At 43.7% G+C, this 19,103-nt stretch overlaps 1 protein-coding gene across 1 annotated transcript in view; it reads left to right on the top strand.

Moving 5' to 3' along the window:
• CARHSP1 (calcium regulated heat stable protein 1) overlaps window positions 1-19,103 on the top strand; it is a 37,403-nt gene that overhangs the window by 12,585 nt on the left and 5,715 nt on the right. The window contains exons 2-3 of the mRNA XM_075767978.1: window positions 6,877-7,069; window positions 9,996-10,118. Of these exons, the coding sequence (XP_075624093.1) occupies window positions 6,897-7,069; window positions 9,996-10,118 (296 nt within the window). The 5' untranslated portion in view covers window positions 6,877-6,896. The remainder of the gene's footprint in view (window positions 1-6,876; window positions 7,070-9,995; window positions 10,119-19,103) is intronic.

The following is a 19,103-nucleotide window of genomic DNA, read 5'->3' as shown; positions in this document are numbered from 1 at the left end:
GCATGATGCTCTGTAACCTGTGGATCTGCATGAATGAGGAAATGAAGCTGTGTGCACAATCTTTAGACTTACCATGGGCTTACATTTCAGGTAAGGTTACATCTCCACTATATGATGTGGCTTGGTACTGGAGATGCCCGCGCTTAGCAGTGCACAGGACAGACTCATGCTGTGCAGGCAGTAGCTGTGTTGCAGAGCACAGCTCAGTCTGTTCGAGCCTTAGCCATGGCAATGCCGTGATGGGCCCGCTCTTCACAGCACCACAGACTTTTCTCCTTGCTGATAAGGCAGGGCTTCCCAGAACGCTGCGACAGTACTTTTCCTTTGCTGTTTCAATGCCCGTCTCATACTGTTCTCATGGCCTTGTGCCTGTGATAGCATGGCAAGTGCTCATGAGAACCCCCCCTCTGCCTGCCTTCCCTGCCTTGTTGAGGACTTCTTGGTTTGTACTAGAGATAACCAAAGCAAAGTGAACAGCACTACAGCTGATGGTCATTTAAATACTTGATGACATTAGCCAATAATATATGTGCACAGGAACTTAAGTCACTGGACAACACTTATACCTGATCAGCATGGATTAATTATTCACCATCATCTTCATCCTTGCTTGGGAAGAGCTCCTAGAGGATGGTGCTTGCCTGGGACCTGTCATTGCTTGTCCAGGCTTGCTGTGAACTGGGGAGAGTTTTCCATCTCTCCTAATCTGTCCTTTAAACAAAAATAGATAAGTGAGATTTTGTAAGCAGGTTGAAGTCTTGGACTTGTGCTGTGAGAGAGTGTGAGGGGAGGTGTGCTGGTCTCAGGACAGCTCTGTACTGTTCCCAGCTCGATGACTGCTGCCCAGCATTGTGCTGAGGAAGTTACCTTACCGCGGGGTGCTGTTATTTTCTGCTCCCACTGAAATACTTTTTGACAAGCTGTAGGGTGAAATATGCTCCTCCTCATATTACTGTGCACACTCTCCCTTTAGGCAAGTCCTAGTGAGTGCTGTCACCTGTGGCAGCCGACACACTCCAGCTGGTACGGCCTCCTGTGTTTGCTTACAAGCAAAGGACCCTGGCTAACTCTGTTCTGGGCAATTGGGAGCAAGAAGGTTATACCACATCAATCGCAGCAAATACCTCTGTATTTTTGATAGAATGAGCCACAGGGTATCACCATATATACCAGTTGAAACACGTACCTAATCTAACTATCCCCTCTGTTCCTTAACCTACATGCATTTTTTTAAGTGCGTCTGACAGCTTACATCAACAGTGGGAAATACAGGACTGTGAGAAGTCCCCATGTTTATCGATACACTATATAGGCTGCTGCTGACTTAGTTCCCCTCCCACCCCTTTCCATGGTTTCTGCTGTGCAGGGCTGGTTTGTGCTGCTCGGGCAGCATTGCTTTCAGACACAGCAAACTGCTCGCTAGAGTAGCAGAAGGGCAGCCACAGTGTTTGGTGAAAAGGGTGTTCACTGGTGACACTGCTTAGAAATAGCTGTTGCTCCTTAAACTCAACCCTGTTTTAATCCAAATTAATTTGTATGCACAGACAAGCAATAGGAATTTTCCTTGTTGTATTTTGCTTACCTTATGATTAGGCTTTTACTGGACATGGGGACAGTTGGGCAATGTCCTGGTTTCCATTAACAGCCAAATTGCTACAGTATGTGGGCACTCCTCTGCAGCCTCTGGGAGCGTAATGTTTATACCGTAATCCTTTGTGTTGACACGTCACATCTGTGTTGCAACTGCTCTGAGTTTCACTGTTAATTGAAATACCAGTATTAATTGTGGAAACTTAGTCATGCAAACTGAGCTGGAAGGGGAAGCTTTTTGAACCAGCTGTTCTGTAATTGTGTATGTTTTGTAAATGCTTAACTCTGTGACGCAGGAGGAGACCTGTGATGCTCTGTGGTGCTGGGATCCTCGTGTACACTGGGGGCTGAGTGCCAGAAAGTGCTTTGGAAAGAAGCTGCAGGTGGGACCAGTACTGTGGGCTGGTGCTCAGGGTGAGTGGGTGCTCAGGTGCCTCAGAGACATGTTAGGGATCTGGGAGCTGCTTTAGAGAAACTGGGGGCACCCTTGGGAGCCAAGCATCCCCAGTTTCTCTCCTTCATCAGGGCAAGGTAATGTGGGGAGCAGAGGGTCCTGGTGCCTTCACTCTTTCAGTATATGCGAGCAAGGGACATACTGTTGGGAAAGGGCACTTTGGAGCAGAATCAGTCCCTGTGCGCCATCGAGCTGTGTTTTCTCTCTTGCTGAATAGAGCTAATAGCTGTGAGCAGAAGAGCAGGCAAAGCTCAGGGGTTTATCTGCACGGCTTCCTTACAGAAGAAAAGAAATGCAGCTGTGTAGAATAAATTTGGAAACCAGGACACTTAAAAGTAAGTTACTTAAGAGTTCTTGACGTTGTTTCTAAATCCAAGGAAAGGCCAGAAAACAAACAAATTTTCAGATGTCCACATTCCTCTTAGAGGTTGAAACGACAGAGCTAACTTCCAGCAAAACCCAGCTGAAAGCGGCTGCTCTTTGGCTACAGAAACCTCTCTCTCTTTGGGGAAAGGCCTGGTTTTCCAGGCATGTGTGGCCAGTGCTGTTCTGTTCATAGATCATCGTGGTACCTTCTGAAAGCAGCTCCTACAGTGCCATTTCCCGGCTAAGGAGGCCAGAAAGAGCTTTTTCTCTGTGCTGGAGCACTGAAGCATGCTGAGCAATGCTTCCTGGGGATGAGCTCTGTGCCCGCTGGACCTGTTGCAATGTCTGTTGTGTGAAAAAGAAACCGTTCATAGACGAAGAAATTTCCTGGAGTCTGTTACCCTGCCCTATCCAGTTTGACTCTTTTCCAGGCATTTCCTTTAATTAAAAGTGAGCATAGATTTCCGTGGTAGCGTTGTGCTGGTCAGAATGGATAACTACCCCAAAACTACTATTTTTAGAGGTATGGAGTAGACTTAAAGTAGAATAGAAAAAGAACGTATAGATATATAGAGAAATGATGGTGGCACTTACATACCCCCAAGCCTTAATTACTTCAATAGATTATTTTTTTGATAGTATTTTATGGAGAATTTCAGAAATTTCTCCTGCATGTATTGCACTCTGTGCTTTGTAGGTCACCTGTTACAGATAACATTTTGAGGTCTCTTTGTCTACACGTTTGCCAATTTTTCTGAAAAAAGTATGGTAAAAAATATATTTTTGCTTTGTAATGTTAAATCAGTCTATTGTTTCCATGATGCTTCTGTGATTTATTTTATTTATATTTTAGTTTGGTGCATATCTACAGTCTAAAAAAAATTAAAAAATAATATTGATGAAAGATAAATGATGCATGTTGAAATATGGGCAGATTTAAGGGTAACATGGCACGTGGTTGGAGTTTCCTAAAGAGCCTGAAAATATCACCACCTTGCGTCATGTTACATTCATTCACCCGAAGGCAAATATTTTGCTGACTCAAGCAGAAGAGAGATACTGTCTGTATTGTCCCTCATGTCTGTTGTAGCTGGAATCTCATGCTGCGGTGCTTTTTGTAGCTATGATTTGCTGCTATGGAGTACTGTCTGCCTTCACAAGGCACAACAAGCAGGATGCTTGAGGGGAGCTCAGGCTGGGTGCTCTGTTAGCGCTGTCTAGGGTTCGTGTGATGCCCTCCTCACCACAGGAGAGTGGAGAGTGGTGGCTGGACTGGAGGGACACAGGAAAACTAATGGAAACAGGGTGGGAAGTGGTGGGCTGGTGAGAGATGTAAGAAAACAGGTTTGTTCAGCTAGGTACAAAGAGGAGAAGGCATTTGGGGCTGCTGAAGAAGGGCTGGTGGGCAGCCGTCTGAGTCCCAAGGGTGATTCTTGATTTGCAGAGGGTCAGTTCAGAACCCAGTATAACATCTGAAAAGCATCTTTGAAGACTGCCGGTTACTGCATATAGAAAGCAAAATTTGTTTGAAGAGGAAGGCTGGGAGGGCTGGAGGTGGTGGGGTTTCAGTTTGAGTGTTTGCTGTAGGCTTCCTGCATAAACACTGCCCAGCCTCGGATTGCCTCCAGCTGCGTGTACAAGTGGGGATTGCGTTTCTGTTCCTTCAAGCGTGCTGCCAATGGAAATGAGTTAATCCCTTATGAACAACGTCAAGACAGTGGCCACACTGAAACAAACTGAAATAGCTAAATTCCACCTTTGTCTTCAAAAAGTTTCAGATGAAGTGATCTTCTGCACAGAGCAAGCTGAGCAGAGGTTCACAGGAGGCAGGAGCTGCTGTATGCAGTTCACACAGTACAACTTGGTAATTCAGTGTCCAATCCTTTTCATTGTGTCCGATTTTTATGATAGTCAGAGAAGCCCAAGAGGCGAATGGATGTGCCGGTGCGCTTGCGCATGCAGTGATACAACATACATACAGAATATATAGGATGTTGCTGAGCTGAAGTGTAGCCACAGGCTTCGTATTGCTGCTCGTTTGCATCCCCTCCTCTTTTGAGCTGTATTCGCTTGCTGCAGTGGGTGTGAAGTCAAGCGTAGCTGCTCCTGGCAGCCTCCAGCCGCATGCTTTTGTGTATCAGCCCTCACCGAGCTCTGATCACAATTTAGGACTTGTGGAATAGAAATTATGAGATTCGAGGCTGTTCATCTACTTCGGCTGTGGGCAGAGAATAAAAAGGGTATTTGTACAGTGAAATGGCACTGAATGTTCTACATCACTGTTTTATTTTATGTTTACAGAGCAGAGGCCACAAAAATAACGTAAATGGAAACAATAACGTATGTTAGCACACTTCTAACTGTGTTTAGCCTTCTTTGTCTGTAAATATTTTTGTGATTCACCTATGTTTTAAAGAAAAGAGCGAAAATTCTCCTGCCTCTCTACCCTTGTTTGAGAAGGGGATGGGCAGTACTTTGTGGTTGGCTCTTCTGTATTGCTGTGGATGGATGAATAGCTCTGCATTTTGCTTGTCACTTGTCCAGCTGGTTTATATTTACATTAGGAAAGAGAGCAAGTGATTCTGAAAGCTGCATTTTCACTTGTGCAAAGGCCAGACCATGTGTGCTGAGTTATCACAATGAGGTTTTAATTGTTTGCTCTTATTTTTTTGTGTGACTCCATTACAGTCCTGCCATGTCAAACATGCATTCCTTGAAAGCAAGGCACCTAAAGGAGAGGTCTTTAAAAATCTGAGGAGACTTCTCAGTACCAGCCAGCACAGCAGGTGTCTTTGGAGGAAGAGGAAGTTTGGAAAATCCCATCCCTTTGGTGTTATCATCTCGGTCTCAGCTGAACACTGTGCCATGACTCTGGGCAGGGCATTAGCTTGTGGGTGGCAAATGCCATCCTTATTTGAAACGCCGTCCTTAAAGCTGTGGTTGTGTTTTCAGCTGAATTGTTGGCTCTTCAGAACAGTGTGGAAAGCTCAAGCTGGTACATGAGGGAACATGACTATCCACTTCTACCTTCTCAGCACCCTGAGCAATTAAACACAAAAGCCTTTGTTCCCTGGTGACTTCATTCTTAAGACGCCTTTTTAATTTTAGTCCTTAGTTTCGGGAAGAAATAATGGGAATTTGTCATTGACAAGAAGGCTGTATCTCTCAAATGTCATGTGGAGGATCCACTCCATAATTCATGGGTTGGTGAGTGTGGGTGTCAAAAGGAGAGAGCATAATGGATATGAGAGATTGCAGTTCGATGAAAGTATGGGTCTTAAGGCAGCTTTTCTTGTCTTCATGGTATTTTCTTGATGCAGATCGCCACACTTTTTGCTAACTCATCCAGATATTTTTAGGTTTTCTTAATTAAGACTGTGGTGGGTTATTGGTTATTTTTGTACAGCTTATTCCAATGTGGACAGGGACTTGGACAGTAATACCAGGGCAGTACTGATTGATTTCTCTTCTTTCTGTCACTGCTGCACCTATAAGCCGTGCATTCGTGTATGTAGAAGTGCTGCTATTTCTTATCAGTCCTTTCCGTAGATTCTGTGAGTTTTGCTTATTGTGTTATGAGAGGTGTATTGCTGTTGGTGTGCTGAGAAAGGGACCTTCTCCCTCCTCCGCTGGAGGGTGCGAATAAGAGCAAATCTCACTTGTGCTGCTGGGGGTCTGAATGCAAATGTGAACTATTGGCGGCTTTGTTGCTGGAAGGTTGTAGCAGACTCAGACCTACCGAAGGGGACTGCTGGATCTGCCAGATTTCTGCAGGCTGGAGCCACCTCCTCCCAGTCAGCCACTGCCTCCCAGCTTTGTCTGTGCTCCTGGCCTCGGCAGAGTAAATTAACTGTCTGACTCTGTCTGAAGTGAATTAAGGAGCACTCGTATGATTTTCTTCTTGCAGTCAGGCTGGAGGTGTTACAAGCTCCGACAGAGCTGTGCTAATAGCTGAACAGCAGCAGCAAAGTTAGCGTTGGTGATTGCACAGTGAAACTAACCTCCAGCAGTGAAGGTACAGCCTTTATTTCAGCATTTCTTCTTCTAGTGTTTCTTTCTTGTAACGTGTTTGTGTGGAGATGCAGGAGGCTCCTCTGTGCTGTCAGTGGTCAAATCCCATCTGTCTGGAAGCTGTGTGGGGCCCACTGATACCTAGTGTTGGGGCTGAGCTCTGCTTCAGGAGCCATTGTCTGTGAGTGAAGCAGGAGTAAGCAAACACATGTTAGTTGTGGAGTAATCTGTTTCCGGTGGAGCTTCCTAGTACAGTTTACAAAATCTGTGAGATTTAAAAATAAACAAACTTAAAAAAAATGAACTGACATAGAGCAGGAGCTTTTGGCACAACTGTGTCTGCGTGTATGTCTGCAGGAAGTGAGTCATATTCTTACAAAATCGTCAGCTGAAAAATTTGTGACTTTTGTGACAATTCCCGTTTTGGGCTAAGTCAGATCTCTTCCTCTCTCTAGGTTTTTCTCAGGCATCAGGAATGTCTTCTGAGCCCACTTCATCTGCCTCGCAGCAGTCCCCCACCTCTCCACCCTCACCCAGTTCTCTCCATCTGCCTGAAAACCGCAGGGCAAGAGATCGCTCCCCGTCGCCCATGAGAGGGTACCTGATCCCCAGCCCACTGCCCACCCGACGGACCAGGACGTTTTCAGCGTGAGTACCGGGAAGCCTGCATTTCATAGATGCAACCAAACACCTGCCTTTGGGCAGAATGATCGGCCCCCTGCCGAGGTGAAGGGAGTTGGGGCAGCAGTTGTATCTGGAAGATGCTTTGGTATTTTACTGTTGTCTCTTCTCCAATAAATTCTGATGCCACTAGACTTTTAGTCCAAATTGCCTGTAGTTTTTCAATGCTCTGTTTGCGTAAGGGATGTTCAAAGTCTCTTCCGTTCTTTAAGATCAGAGTTTTACAGGGAAGGGAAAACACACTGAGATTTTTTCAAAACAGAGTTTCTTTTCTGAAGTTTTGCTTCACTTCAGACACTGGGTTGTGGCTCTCAGGACCAGTTCCTGTTGGTATATTTTCATCAGTTCCTCCTCCTCTTTTGGCATGACATCTCTTCTTACTGTCCCTGAAGCACTGGACCAGACCTCACTGGAGATTTTAGTTCTTTCACTCCTGACACCTGTGCTACCATCAGCCAGGTTACATTTTAGGGATGGTCCGTGACCCTGTCACTTTTCAGAGGACTTGTTTCCTTTTCCTATTCCTTTCATATGTCCATCTTAAGATTGCTCAAATCCTTTTAAAGACCTTTAAAATAATGTTTGTTTTCAAGGTATGAACCCTGATCTCTGATTCTCTAAGATTATGAGGTTTTCCATAAAATGAGATGAGGTTTGTAGTTATTTGAGGTAGTGATCCTACAGAGCAGGCTTTCCCTGAGCTTTTCTGTGGCCCCGTGGTGCCGTGCAGGTTTCTTGGAGCCCCCCCTGCCCGAAGCGGACTCCTCTGCAGCGCAGCAGCAGAGGATGGTGTTGCAAGGCTTGCTCATTGCAAAAGATTCCCAGTGCCTGTGATGGGCCTCTCAGTGAGGTCCTGACCTGCAGAAGGCAACGTGGGCTTCTTTGTTCATCTCAGCAGCCTTTGAATCAGGGTCTGAGGGTATAACGTGAAGCTGTGGTCAATCCATTGCACTTCTGCCACAGCCTTGCAATTACTTCTGTGTAAGGGAGGTCTGGCAGTGCTGAGTGAAACACTGGAAGTAAGATCTCAAGCCTGCAGCTAGCCTTTTTTGTGCCACTTAATCTAGTTGGCATGCTTTTTCCTTTTTGCTTCTTGCACTGTTACCCAGCTCTTTTCTTCAAGAGTTATCCGTGTGGATTTAAATAGCATCAATCTCGATGCTTTATATTATTACTTCTGTATTCAAAATAAAGTGAAAAAAAATCAGCAGCAGCAGCAAAATTTATACGTTGTCAGTTCCGAAAGCCTTCAAATGGCCTAAACTTTGTAATGGAAGTAGATTACTAAAAGGAACATAATTGACTTGATAATTGGGATTGCCCTTGAAAAGCAATTCCAAGCTAGCTTGCCTCAGTGCTGTGTTAATAATGAACTCTTTGTAATTCTTCTCAGCAGTTAATCCTAGTCTGGTTCTTACAAAACTAAAGAACTTGTTATTTGGCTTCCACAGTTCTTTATTCATTAATTAGTGTAGGGATCTTGCTGTATTTGTTTGCCCTGAAAATCAAAATAACTCTAAATTATTTTTTTTTTTTAGTGTCCTCTTTAAACAAGAGGAGCTCTAGGTGAGCTGTGGCCCCACAGTGGTATAGAAAAGATGAATGTGACAGGCAGTGGTTTATTATTCAGTGGGATTATTTAATTTTGGTTCATTGCAAGTGTGGGGCCTTATCCCCCACGGTGCTTTATCTCCTTGAAAGGTGCAATTGAACTTTAATGGCTTATTTAGGGCAGTGAGTGCTTTTCTGTGTAACAAATACTTGTGGGGTCAGGTGCATTGATGACTTTATAGAGCTAGAAATGAAGTGATTTAATGGAGATTTTTTCTTTCTTTAACACTTTCAACTGTATTTTTTTGTGTTAGTTTGACTGAAGGAACAGAGCTGTTACCACATTTTTTAATGCTTTCTTTTTAGACTTCAGTAAATTTTAAATGTTTAGGAAAGTGATGTCAAAATTGCCATGATGCATGTAACCAAATGGCAACACACTCATTTACTGAGTTTGAAGAATCACACCAAAATCCTCTTCTAACGCGGAAGCAACCTACTGGATGGTCATGGCATAAGAAGATCCTGATCTAGTAACTCCTCTGTGTTAACCCTGTGAGATGTCTAAAAGAGTTGGCTTCATTAATGAAAGTAATTGAGTGAGTTTGGATCCCTGGGGATTCAACGCAGCATATTTGACTGGGAAAAGAATTTAATCACACAGTTTTCAGGATGGGTCGTAGTTCATGCAAGTCGTTTTTCTTGATGGCAGTAAGTCATCCTAAAGGTTTGTCTTCAAACATGTCTTGTTTTAAAATACAGATCCCATGACAGTGGAGGAGGAGATCAGTCTCGAGTCTTGGTGTTATGCATACCAGTTATGACTCCAGCAGGCTATCAAGCCTTTGGAGGTGAAATATGCAGAAGGGATGTGTGTATATGTGTATACATACATGCATACACATGTATTTATTCATGTCTTCATGCACTGCATTCTCTTGATACTATATACACACACTTACTGCTAAATATGTGAAAGCACATACAACACTTAGGTACACACTGGTACTCCCGAACTCATGAAAGGTATAAGATGCTTACATTTAGTATAGTGTCTAAAAGAAAGTTTGGCAAGGTGATACAGCAAATGGATTCAAGATGGCAACTGATGGATTATAATGCTAGCAAACATTGTCATCATCTGTCTCTCCCTTAAAAAGGCTACAGGCAAAACGTGCACTGTACGAAACTGAGTATTAAGCAGTTGCTACAGAGGTGTATACTCACTGGGAGTATTTGGACCATTGTGCCCATTTGCTTAGGTGTGCTCTGGCTGACACACCTAGAAGCTGTCGCATCCGTGCTCAGCAATGAACCACTCTTTTTGTGCTTTCTTTTGCAGGACTGTGAGAGCATCGGAGGGTCCTGTCTACAAAGGTGTCTGTAAATGCTTCTGTCGTTCCAAAGGCCATGGCTTCATTACCCCTGCAGATGGAGGGCCCGACATCTTCGTACACATCTCTGAGTAAGTCATCTGGGTGGCCGAGGAAGACTGGAGCATTGGTTTGCCTTAATTACTGAATGCTTTTGACGTTTCAGATACAAGAATGGTTTATAATCTGTCACCCTTACCTCAGCAGAGCTATGCAGATGTTACTGGCAGCGATAGATTATGCTGTTCTTTTCCTGTATTGCTATAAATCTGTTGAGTTAAAACCTAGAAGATGATCCTGTCAAATCTCTTCGAATAAGCAGTGCAGTTTCACACAGACCCAGAAATGTGCATTTACTTGAAGCAAACAATCTATGCAGTATCCAGTGTTATAAATCTTTAAATTAAAACGGGGTTTTTTTGATGGTTGGACTTGATGATCTTAGAGGTCTTTTCCAACCTTAAAGATTCTATGATTCTATGAACACTGAGAATTCACTACTTTTACTTTGCACTGCTTGTACCGTTATTAAACTAAAGGTTAATTACCTTTGCTGTTAAGAAAAGTCATACTTTATTACTTCCTTGAATTTATCTATCTTCAGTTTCGAGCAGTTTATCGCTCAAGCTTTGTTAAAGGATTCATTAGTACCTCTACTTTCTTGCCTTGAACACACTGAGAACCATCACCTCGGAATCTACCTTTTGATAAACTGAACAGATTAAGCTTTTCAAGTCCCTCACTGAGAATTTTTTCTCCAGTCTAAAACCATCTTTCCAGTCTCTTCTCTAAGTGTGCTGTAGAATTTAAATATCATTTTTAAAACAATACACTGTACACATACTTTCAGTATATGGAGATAAAATCTCCTCCAGACTCCTGCTCTGTTTCTCTTTCTGTACATCCCATAATTGCATTAGCCCTCTCATCCCTAGTCTTTTGCTGAGTTGCTTATCTTTGACCTCGGCATCCTTTGCAGCATCAGAGTTTGGTGCAGTCCCATATACATCCCCAACAGTAGTGTTTGCATTCCTTGTTCCTAGATGTATGACTTCATATTTGGTTGCCCTGGAGCACATCTTATTTGATTAGGCCCTGCCTTCCAAGAGGTCCAGATCACACTCCATGACTGCACTTTGTTGTTTATTGCTTGGCTAATCTGCAAGGTTTAATAGACAATTTGGTATTTGTTTCTAGATTGAGATGTTGACCAGCATTGAGGCTGAAACTGATCTTTGAGTGTATGTATTAAGATTGCCTAATGTTTATTCTCCAGTAACCTCTTGTAGATCTATCACAAGTTTTTAGTCTACATATTGTTTACAGTGTTGAAGCTGTATAATCCTTCTTTGTGGTTTGGAGTGGTTATCCAGTGATAAGTCAACAAAAGCCTTACCAAAGTTGTTCACATTGCCCCAGCTATCTTTCCTGCTTGTGTGTGTGTAGCCTGTGTCCCTGGAGAAGGAGTACATTGACCTTCTTCAAGCTTTCTGGAATGTTACTGCATGATGGGCATTGGCAAGCCAAAGCTTTTTAAGACTAGTGGCTGCGATTGGGCTGAGTGGTCTGACTTATGTGTTCAACCAAGGAAATGTTATTTAATATCTTCTTTTTCTTTCATCTAATATAAATGTACAAATTCTCCTTATTTCCTAAATAACTTAAAAATAACATTTCTTATATGACAATTTAAAATTTTTACTGTGAACATCTACTCTGACCTCTATGGTTACTGATCGGCAAGGGTTCAGTTAAAACAATCCTCTCACAGAAACATGAATTCTCAGCCCTCTAATGAATTCTTTTTAAAGAACTGTCTATTTTCAGTCCTGTTTTTTTTTCCCTCTACATTTTCTCTTCCAATTAGTTTGGTAAAATTTTCTTCAGTTATGTGAATTTAACCCTTTTAAAACCCTAGAGATTTTTTTTTTTTTTTTTAATTGGGGCTGCCCTTTTGTTTGTCTATACAAAACGTGAACTAATCTTTCAGGTGTTCCCCAATTCCTATCCTATGGCCCAACACATCTCTCTCTCTGGCCCCAAACCCCACTACTTGATACTGGGTGCACTAACTGCTCCTACCCTCAATCCCCCTCCAATCAGCTGTAACTCTTAAAGACTCCAGTGGTGTTTTTCTGTTTGGCTATTTAAGACTCCCATACGTCTCCTATACTGAAATCCTTTATGACATTACAAAAAACATTTTTTTGTCTGCTGTGATTTTGCTGGTCTGTGCGAGAGGCCCCCTCTCACAGGAGTCCCCTCTCGTAGGCTATGCTAGGTGGCGTATCGATCCTAAATGCTTTCAGAATGCTTTGACTGAGAGCCATCAATAAGCTATATTTGAGTAACTGTGTGCTGAATGTGGCATGCTACCCTCCTTTTTCTTCCACCCACTCAATCTATCCTAAAAACACTATTGAACAAGTCACCAACGTTGTAAAAGTTCATTGGCAACCACACTTCTTGATGTATTTTCAGCATGTTTATTTTGTTGCTGCATGTCCAGTTCTCTGCTTGCTCTCACCCTCACCAGCTGTGCCCTCAGACTGCCCCTGCAGGGGAAAGCTGGAGCAAATACAGAATGAGAGAGGGAGAGCTGCTGTGCGGGCAGAGAGTGATGGACTCTAGCCCACTCAGGTACAATCTTCAGCCTGAGCTCCGGCTTCTGAGGTCTCATCTTAGTGCCCTACCTATTAGACCAGGCTGCTTCTCTTCAATTTTAGTTACTTCAGTTCGATGTAATGCTTGTGTGAGTGGGGAGCTGTCGCCGTATGGCATGCTGCACTACGCTGCAGTCTTTCTCCAGGACAGCACCTCTCTTGAGTTTACTGTAGGTGAGAAGAGTGGAGAGGACCTCCTCTACCCCATCCTCTGCTGGAAGGCACCTGTGCCTGTCTGGCAGATGCTTTACCCGACCCACTCATAAAAGCTTGAGTGCTGGGGATCCACTGCCTCCCTGGATGATCTCTTTCAGTAATTAACAGACCTGGATCTTAGTTGTTTCTGTTGTTTAGCTGACATCTCCCTTGCTTTCAATATGGGCCTTCATTCCTCCTTCCATCTCTGCAGCAGGTAAATGATGCTTTTCTTCTTTAAGCCTAGCATTTATGTGTCCAAAGACCATTTTCCTTGCTCTTTCAGAAGCATTCTAGCAAGGTTAGTTCATGTGAATTTTGTAGGACTGAAGGATGTGCTTTATGCAACTTTTCTAGGCTCAATTCTGCTCCCTTGAAGCCAATGGGATTTTTTTCTATTGAACCAGGACTGGGCCACTGTTTTAAATGTTTCTTATGTAGGTACTGTCTCAGAACTTAAATTCAAATATAGCTGATGTTTCTGCCTCAACCTGTTAGTAAAAAGTGCTATTATTGAAGTACTGAAGGTTTCAGCACATTGTGTTCTTTAATTACTCTGAGTGTATTTGAATTGTTGGAAACAGCTTTTAGTGCTGGAGGGCGATGGTATCACTGTCTTAATTCTGGTGCAAGGCAGCACTGGAAAGACTAATAATGCCTTTCATTTCAATTTATTTCACAGTGAATTAGAAACATTGCTCTTTATTAATGGGAATGGCTTATAGCAGCAGCATTCTGTAACCATCACGGTGGCTCAGGGGACTCCAGTCACTCCAGTTTGCATAGTGTGCGTTTTGAGATACTGCTTGTGTTTATCACACAGTTCTTTTCTACCTATTTTACTCAGTTAAACCTGAATGTGAGAGAGACATCAATCTTTTCAGTGTCTCAGTGTGGTATAGGCATCTACTTGTGAAATGAAAGAGGATTGTTTCTCCTAAATCAGTTCTTCCTGAAAGCCAGGATTTCAGATACGTGGATAAAATGGTATGCCAGTTTGGATTCAGCAAGATCGGCTGTTCCTCTGTGTTCGTCACTAAGCTGTGATGATTACTGAAGGTTGTGAGCATTGGGACCAGCTGCCTATCTTGCAGATTAATATGATTTTAAACATAAAAATTTAATTTGAGGAATTAAATTTTTTTTCTTCTCTGAGCTTTGGGGAGCTGTAAGGTTACACTTCAATGAAAATGTCTTCTGTAAAATGGAATGTCTGTTTCCCATAGCTTTCCATTTATTTTTGTAAGATAATAACACTTAGTATGGCATTTCCATTTCCATAAGTGAGCATTAGCTCACTTATGGAATATATGTGGCATTCAAAAGCTTCTTCACTTGGCACCCACAAAATTCTAAATTTCAGTATTTGTGCAAGAGTTTAAGGTGAATGTGGGCATGTGAACATGTTTTATGAGTGGAGCTTGCAGCAAAGCTGCGTTACTGTGAAGCTGGACTTGTCAGATGCAAGTAGATACACAGCATAAGAAATGCCAGTTTGAAATGCAGGTTTTAAAGGTGTTTTTTGTCTATGCGGCTTTGTCTGTTCTAATGAGCGGCTCTGAAGACTGCAGAGAAGATTTCCTTTCAGTTTTGGTAATGCTTGCGTGGAACCAATTGTCCTTATTAACTGATTAGGTAGAAATGTACAAAACTCTACAATTAACCAGGGCATCCTGGAGTTCTCTCGAAATGTGGACGTTGGTAGGTGGTAGTGTTTCCTTTCGAGCCATCCTTCTGTGGCAAGTAGAGACATGGTGGTAAGTGGTGACAGTCACCACAGGTGGTGGCAGCTTCCTCGCAGCACTCATGGAACATTCTTGGATCGGTCTGCGGGTAAAGCATCTGCACCTGAAACCCTGTGCCACAACTGCAACAACGTCTGCGCTTGAGATGGACAGATTAGAGCCAGCTCACGCACACCATGCGTGACCTGGCACAGTGAGAAAGCTGTCGCACCCCTGCCACCCAGCCAGAGGTGCCAGCCGCAGCCTTACTGCCGCTTCCGCATTGCATGCGCAGTGAATCCTGCTTGCTTGTGTTTACTGGAAATGCTTCGCAAGTTGGTATAAACAATTGTGGCTCCTTCAGTGTGGTGAGATTTGGTTTTTCTCGGTTTCATACTGCGCCCTTCTCCAGAACTGAGAACAAAATGTGCTTGCTAGTAGTGAGTGTAAAACCCTAGCTGGCAAGCACGGGGATGGAGGAGTTGCTGAGATGATAATTCCAGATAATGTCTCTGGAAAGCTGGAAGCAAAGGCAGATTCATTTGCCTGGAGTGAAATTTTTAAAAAGCCCTTAATTACATTTTAAATAGTGACATGCACTGTTAATGCTTTCATTTCCACCAGCCTGTATCATGATCCACTGTCACAGAATTGATGATGTTACTGTAGCAGCAGTGCTGAGAACTGTATCATCCTCTATCTCCTCTGCTGTTGTTTCGTAGCAGAAGTAAGTCAGCGCTCACAAATACCAGCTGGTTTGGTTACTGAAATGTAACGGCTCTAGTGGCTTCAGTTTCACTGTCTTGCCACTCTTCCTGTAGATGTGGCATGTTTCTGGAGAGCAGGTGGGAAATCCCTGCAGCGCTGGCTGTTGAGGTCCCCCCCTTGTGCTGGGGGTGGCTGCCTGTACAGACAGGTTCCTATCAGCTCGTCTTCCAGAGGAGGTGCTGAGAGCACGGACTGGGTGATGGGAGGAGGTGGGTGCCTGTAGTGGCAGATCAAACGATGTGCTTTAGAGCACTGCATAAGAATCCCACTCTTCTGCTTTCCCAGTGTATTTGGGAGTGGGCACATGATGGATACTCATTTGCTCTCCAGGCTTTTGCATTTGATCTGAAGCCTGTGTAGCTGCAAGGTCAAGGCAAGGAGGCGGTAGTTCACCAGAGAGCAGTGACGAACGAATGACCACACTCTTTTTTTTTTTTTTAAAAGATTTTGTTTTGCAAAAGCAGCTGATTTAATGGAACAGAAAAAACATATGCAGTGCTTGTGGGTTTTCTGCAGTTTGCTAGTACTTGGCTCTGAAGGTGAAACTGCCGCATTGCAGAGAGGCCTTCAGGCTGTCCTTCGGGCTGATTTCTGACCCCATGCTCAATGATGGCTTTGGAGAATTGATGCTGTACTTCCCCCAGGATGCTATGCCTCCCCTGGGATGTTGACACACAGCACCCTTGGGTCCCTGAGAGATCCTGAGTTTGCTGTGCTTTGCTTGTGCGTTGTGTTGTGATTTCAGGAGATTATGCTTACACTGCCTGTAACTCAGGAGTGCTGAACAGAAGTGGGCTCTCAGTGGGCTCCCAAGTGGGAATACCGTCCCATTCTGCTGTTGCATCTCGGTTTCTGGCTGTGCTGGAGGTCTACCATCAGCTGCCTCTTCCTGCAGGGAGGAACCTGCATCCCCGCTGCTGTCCTGCTGCATTGAGGGGCTGGCTTTGAGCTTTTCATGTCCATGGAGAGATCATCTTTTCACGCTCCTTTCTTTCCTCTGATTTTCTGCCAGATCACTGTTTAATGCAAAGCATTAATGCCACATTCCTTCTGGTTCTGTGATGCTGTTCTTCTGGTGGAGTGTAACAATATGGGTTGGAAGTTAACTGATAATTATAAGCAATGAGAGATGAATCTGAGCTGAGAGAACAAACCTTTCTGGCCTTTCTGCTTTTTCTGTGAACTAGCAGCAAAACAGTTTCTGCTGGCTGCAACTGACTGCTCTGGGGCTGCTGGGAAGCCAAATCTGAGCTTTCTGATTTCCTTCAAAATACTTAAAGCACTTGATGACTTACCTGCTTTGGGCTGCACACTTCCTTCCTGACGTGCTCCCTTTCTCATGCCTTGCTGCATCTGTTGAAGTGTCTGAAATAAGCAGATTATGGGGGGGGGGGGGGGGGGGGGAGGAGAGGCAGCAGAATACCAGATCTTACTTGAGAGGGGTTTGGAAATGAATAGAACATGGATAGCCTTTTCCTAACCGTTCCCCACACCCGCCTAGTTGGCTCAGAAAACTCCCATGTTGCACTGATGCATGCAGGAGAGCCAGCTTGCTGTGGTCACAATTGTAGCAAAACCTTCCCAGAGTCTCCACCTAAATGATATAAACTGTAATAGGTCAAAGCCAAGACTTACACTCTACCTGCAAGCCAGGCAGTGGGCATTGAAGATGACTTTGGCCACCTGAGGATGGAGATTCTTTGTGGTTAGTGAGAACAGAACATAACTGACCTGGGCTTTGGTTTCCAGGTGCAAACAGTAGGTATTATTGTGACAAGGATCCAAGTTGGATGCTTGCAGAAACAGGCATCTTCTGTATCTCTGACCGAGTCCATGTAGGAATCCTTGGAAAGCTCTGCCTCTTGTGATCACCAATTTCTCCCTCTTGGTGTGCTGTGTGCTGCCTGGTGTTGAACTAGCTGCTGAAAGTAAGTATAGAGCCATAACTATCCCTGAACATGGATTCAAAAACCACGACTAGATATCTCAGTGGAGAACTGGGCAAGAGGATGATGCATTTGCTGTACTGAGAGGGAGGTGCAGCCTCTGTCCTAGACAAGGCAGCTGCTGGGAAAATCTCACTGCTATGGCACAGAGACCAGGGCAATCCTGTAGCAGAGACCTTGGATATTAATAGCTGAGATTCTTCAGTGTTTGGACCTCTTTCACACTTGTCTGTCCCAGTTACAAGTGTGACTTGAGGATGAGGCAGCTCTGCTTCTGTTTTGCCTGCCAGCTAGCTTGATAAGGTCATCACTGGCTTAGCTGATGAGTGCTGGAGCTGTCAGCTTACCCCGGGACTGCATGGGAGGGCATTCAGGATTAGTAACTCATAATAGTTCATTACTCTGTCACGTCCTCCTGTTTAATAAAAATACGTGTTTCCTGATAGGTGCATTGAGGTTTTAAATGAGCTTGGAGAAGTCCACAAGATAATACATCCCATTGATCCATGGGAAGCGACTACGTGGTACAATCCATGGCAGGCTTTCTGACCAGCAAGGCTCTGAATTCCCTGAAAACTCTTGTTCAAAAATGTTTCCATGTGACTTAGTCTTTGTCCCAAGAGGTTTAACTAGAGCCCTGGAATATGAATAGCAGCTGTGAGAAGGAAGAACTAGAACATTCCTTATTTAGGTAATTTCCTAATAACCTCCTAGTTTCCTAAAAATAGTGCAGGATAAAATGCTCCACCATACCAGACTGGCGCTGAGCTGGGAAATGGGAGTTGCTGGATAATCTAAAACTCACTCTGTTGTGGCTCACTGTGACACTAACATCAGGAAAGCATTTCCTATTTTTAGCTTAATTTATTGAAGTGTCTTAAAGTTCCTGGATACGCAGATGTCCATTATTTTGAATAGAACATGCATACCAGCCTCTTAAATAGCAGTGAAAATCTTCACCTTCCTCTAGATCAATATTTAATATGTAGTTAGGGTGAAAGTAAAAAATACAGATCTAAAAATATTTAATCAATATGTAACATCAAAAAAAGTTCAGTTTAATTTCCTCTACCAAATTATCCAGGTAACTTATATTGTATATAGAGTGGCTGTTGTAGGCTGAATCTGTTCCAAGATACCTGTTTACTTTCTCTGATCTTTCCCAGTTCATTTCCCTCCCAGGGCTTAAGGCAATTGCTTCCTGATGGAGGATCTTTCTGCAGCTTTGTGTAGGGTGCCGTACCATCTCATCACCTTTAAGTGCCATTATATTGTTCTTTCTTGACACCACCAGAATTACTGCAGCATCTGGATGTTGTTTGTTCCTGCTTCTGAGCATCATGTAGCAGTAACAATGCTGGAGTAAGTCTGCATCTATCTCAGAAGCAGCATTTGGTGGGCAAACACTGTGCTGGGAACACTGTTCACAAACAGGTTTACTCAGGCTGTAAACTAAGACCTTTGTCCTCTCACTTTTCATGTGCACAGGGGGCAATGAGTTAATAATCTCATGTTTGGTAGACGCCAAGAGTAACTGGTAATCAGAAAGCTGCAGGGAAGAAAATAATATCTGATATGTGGGAGAAAAGTTTAAAGGCCAAAAGCAGAAAATTAAATTAGAACTGTTTGTGTGGCCACAAGCTTTTTAGACAGCTGTGCAAAGGACAGGCCTGGTCTTGATGAGGTACGGTCACCTCAACAGGCAAGGAAAGAAATAAAGCAACTAGGGGATGAGAAGAAGCTGTGTTGGGGTTGAATGAGGTTTTATCACAGGCTTCAGT

The sequence above is a fragment of the Balearica regulorum genome, chromosome 15 (assembly GCF_011004875.1).
Source record: "Balearica regulorum gibbericeps isolate bBalReg1 chromosome 15, bBalReg1.pri, whole genome shotgun sequence".
Lineage (NCBI taxonomy): Eukaryota > Metazoa > Chordata > Aves > Gruiformes > Gruidae > Balearica > Balearica regulorum.
Note: the sequence above shows the minus strand (reverse complement) of the source record. Positions and strands in the feature narration are given on the sequence as shown.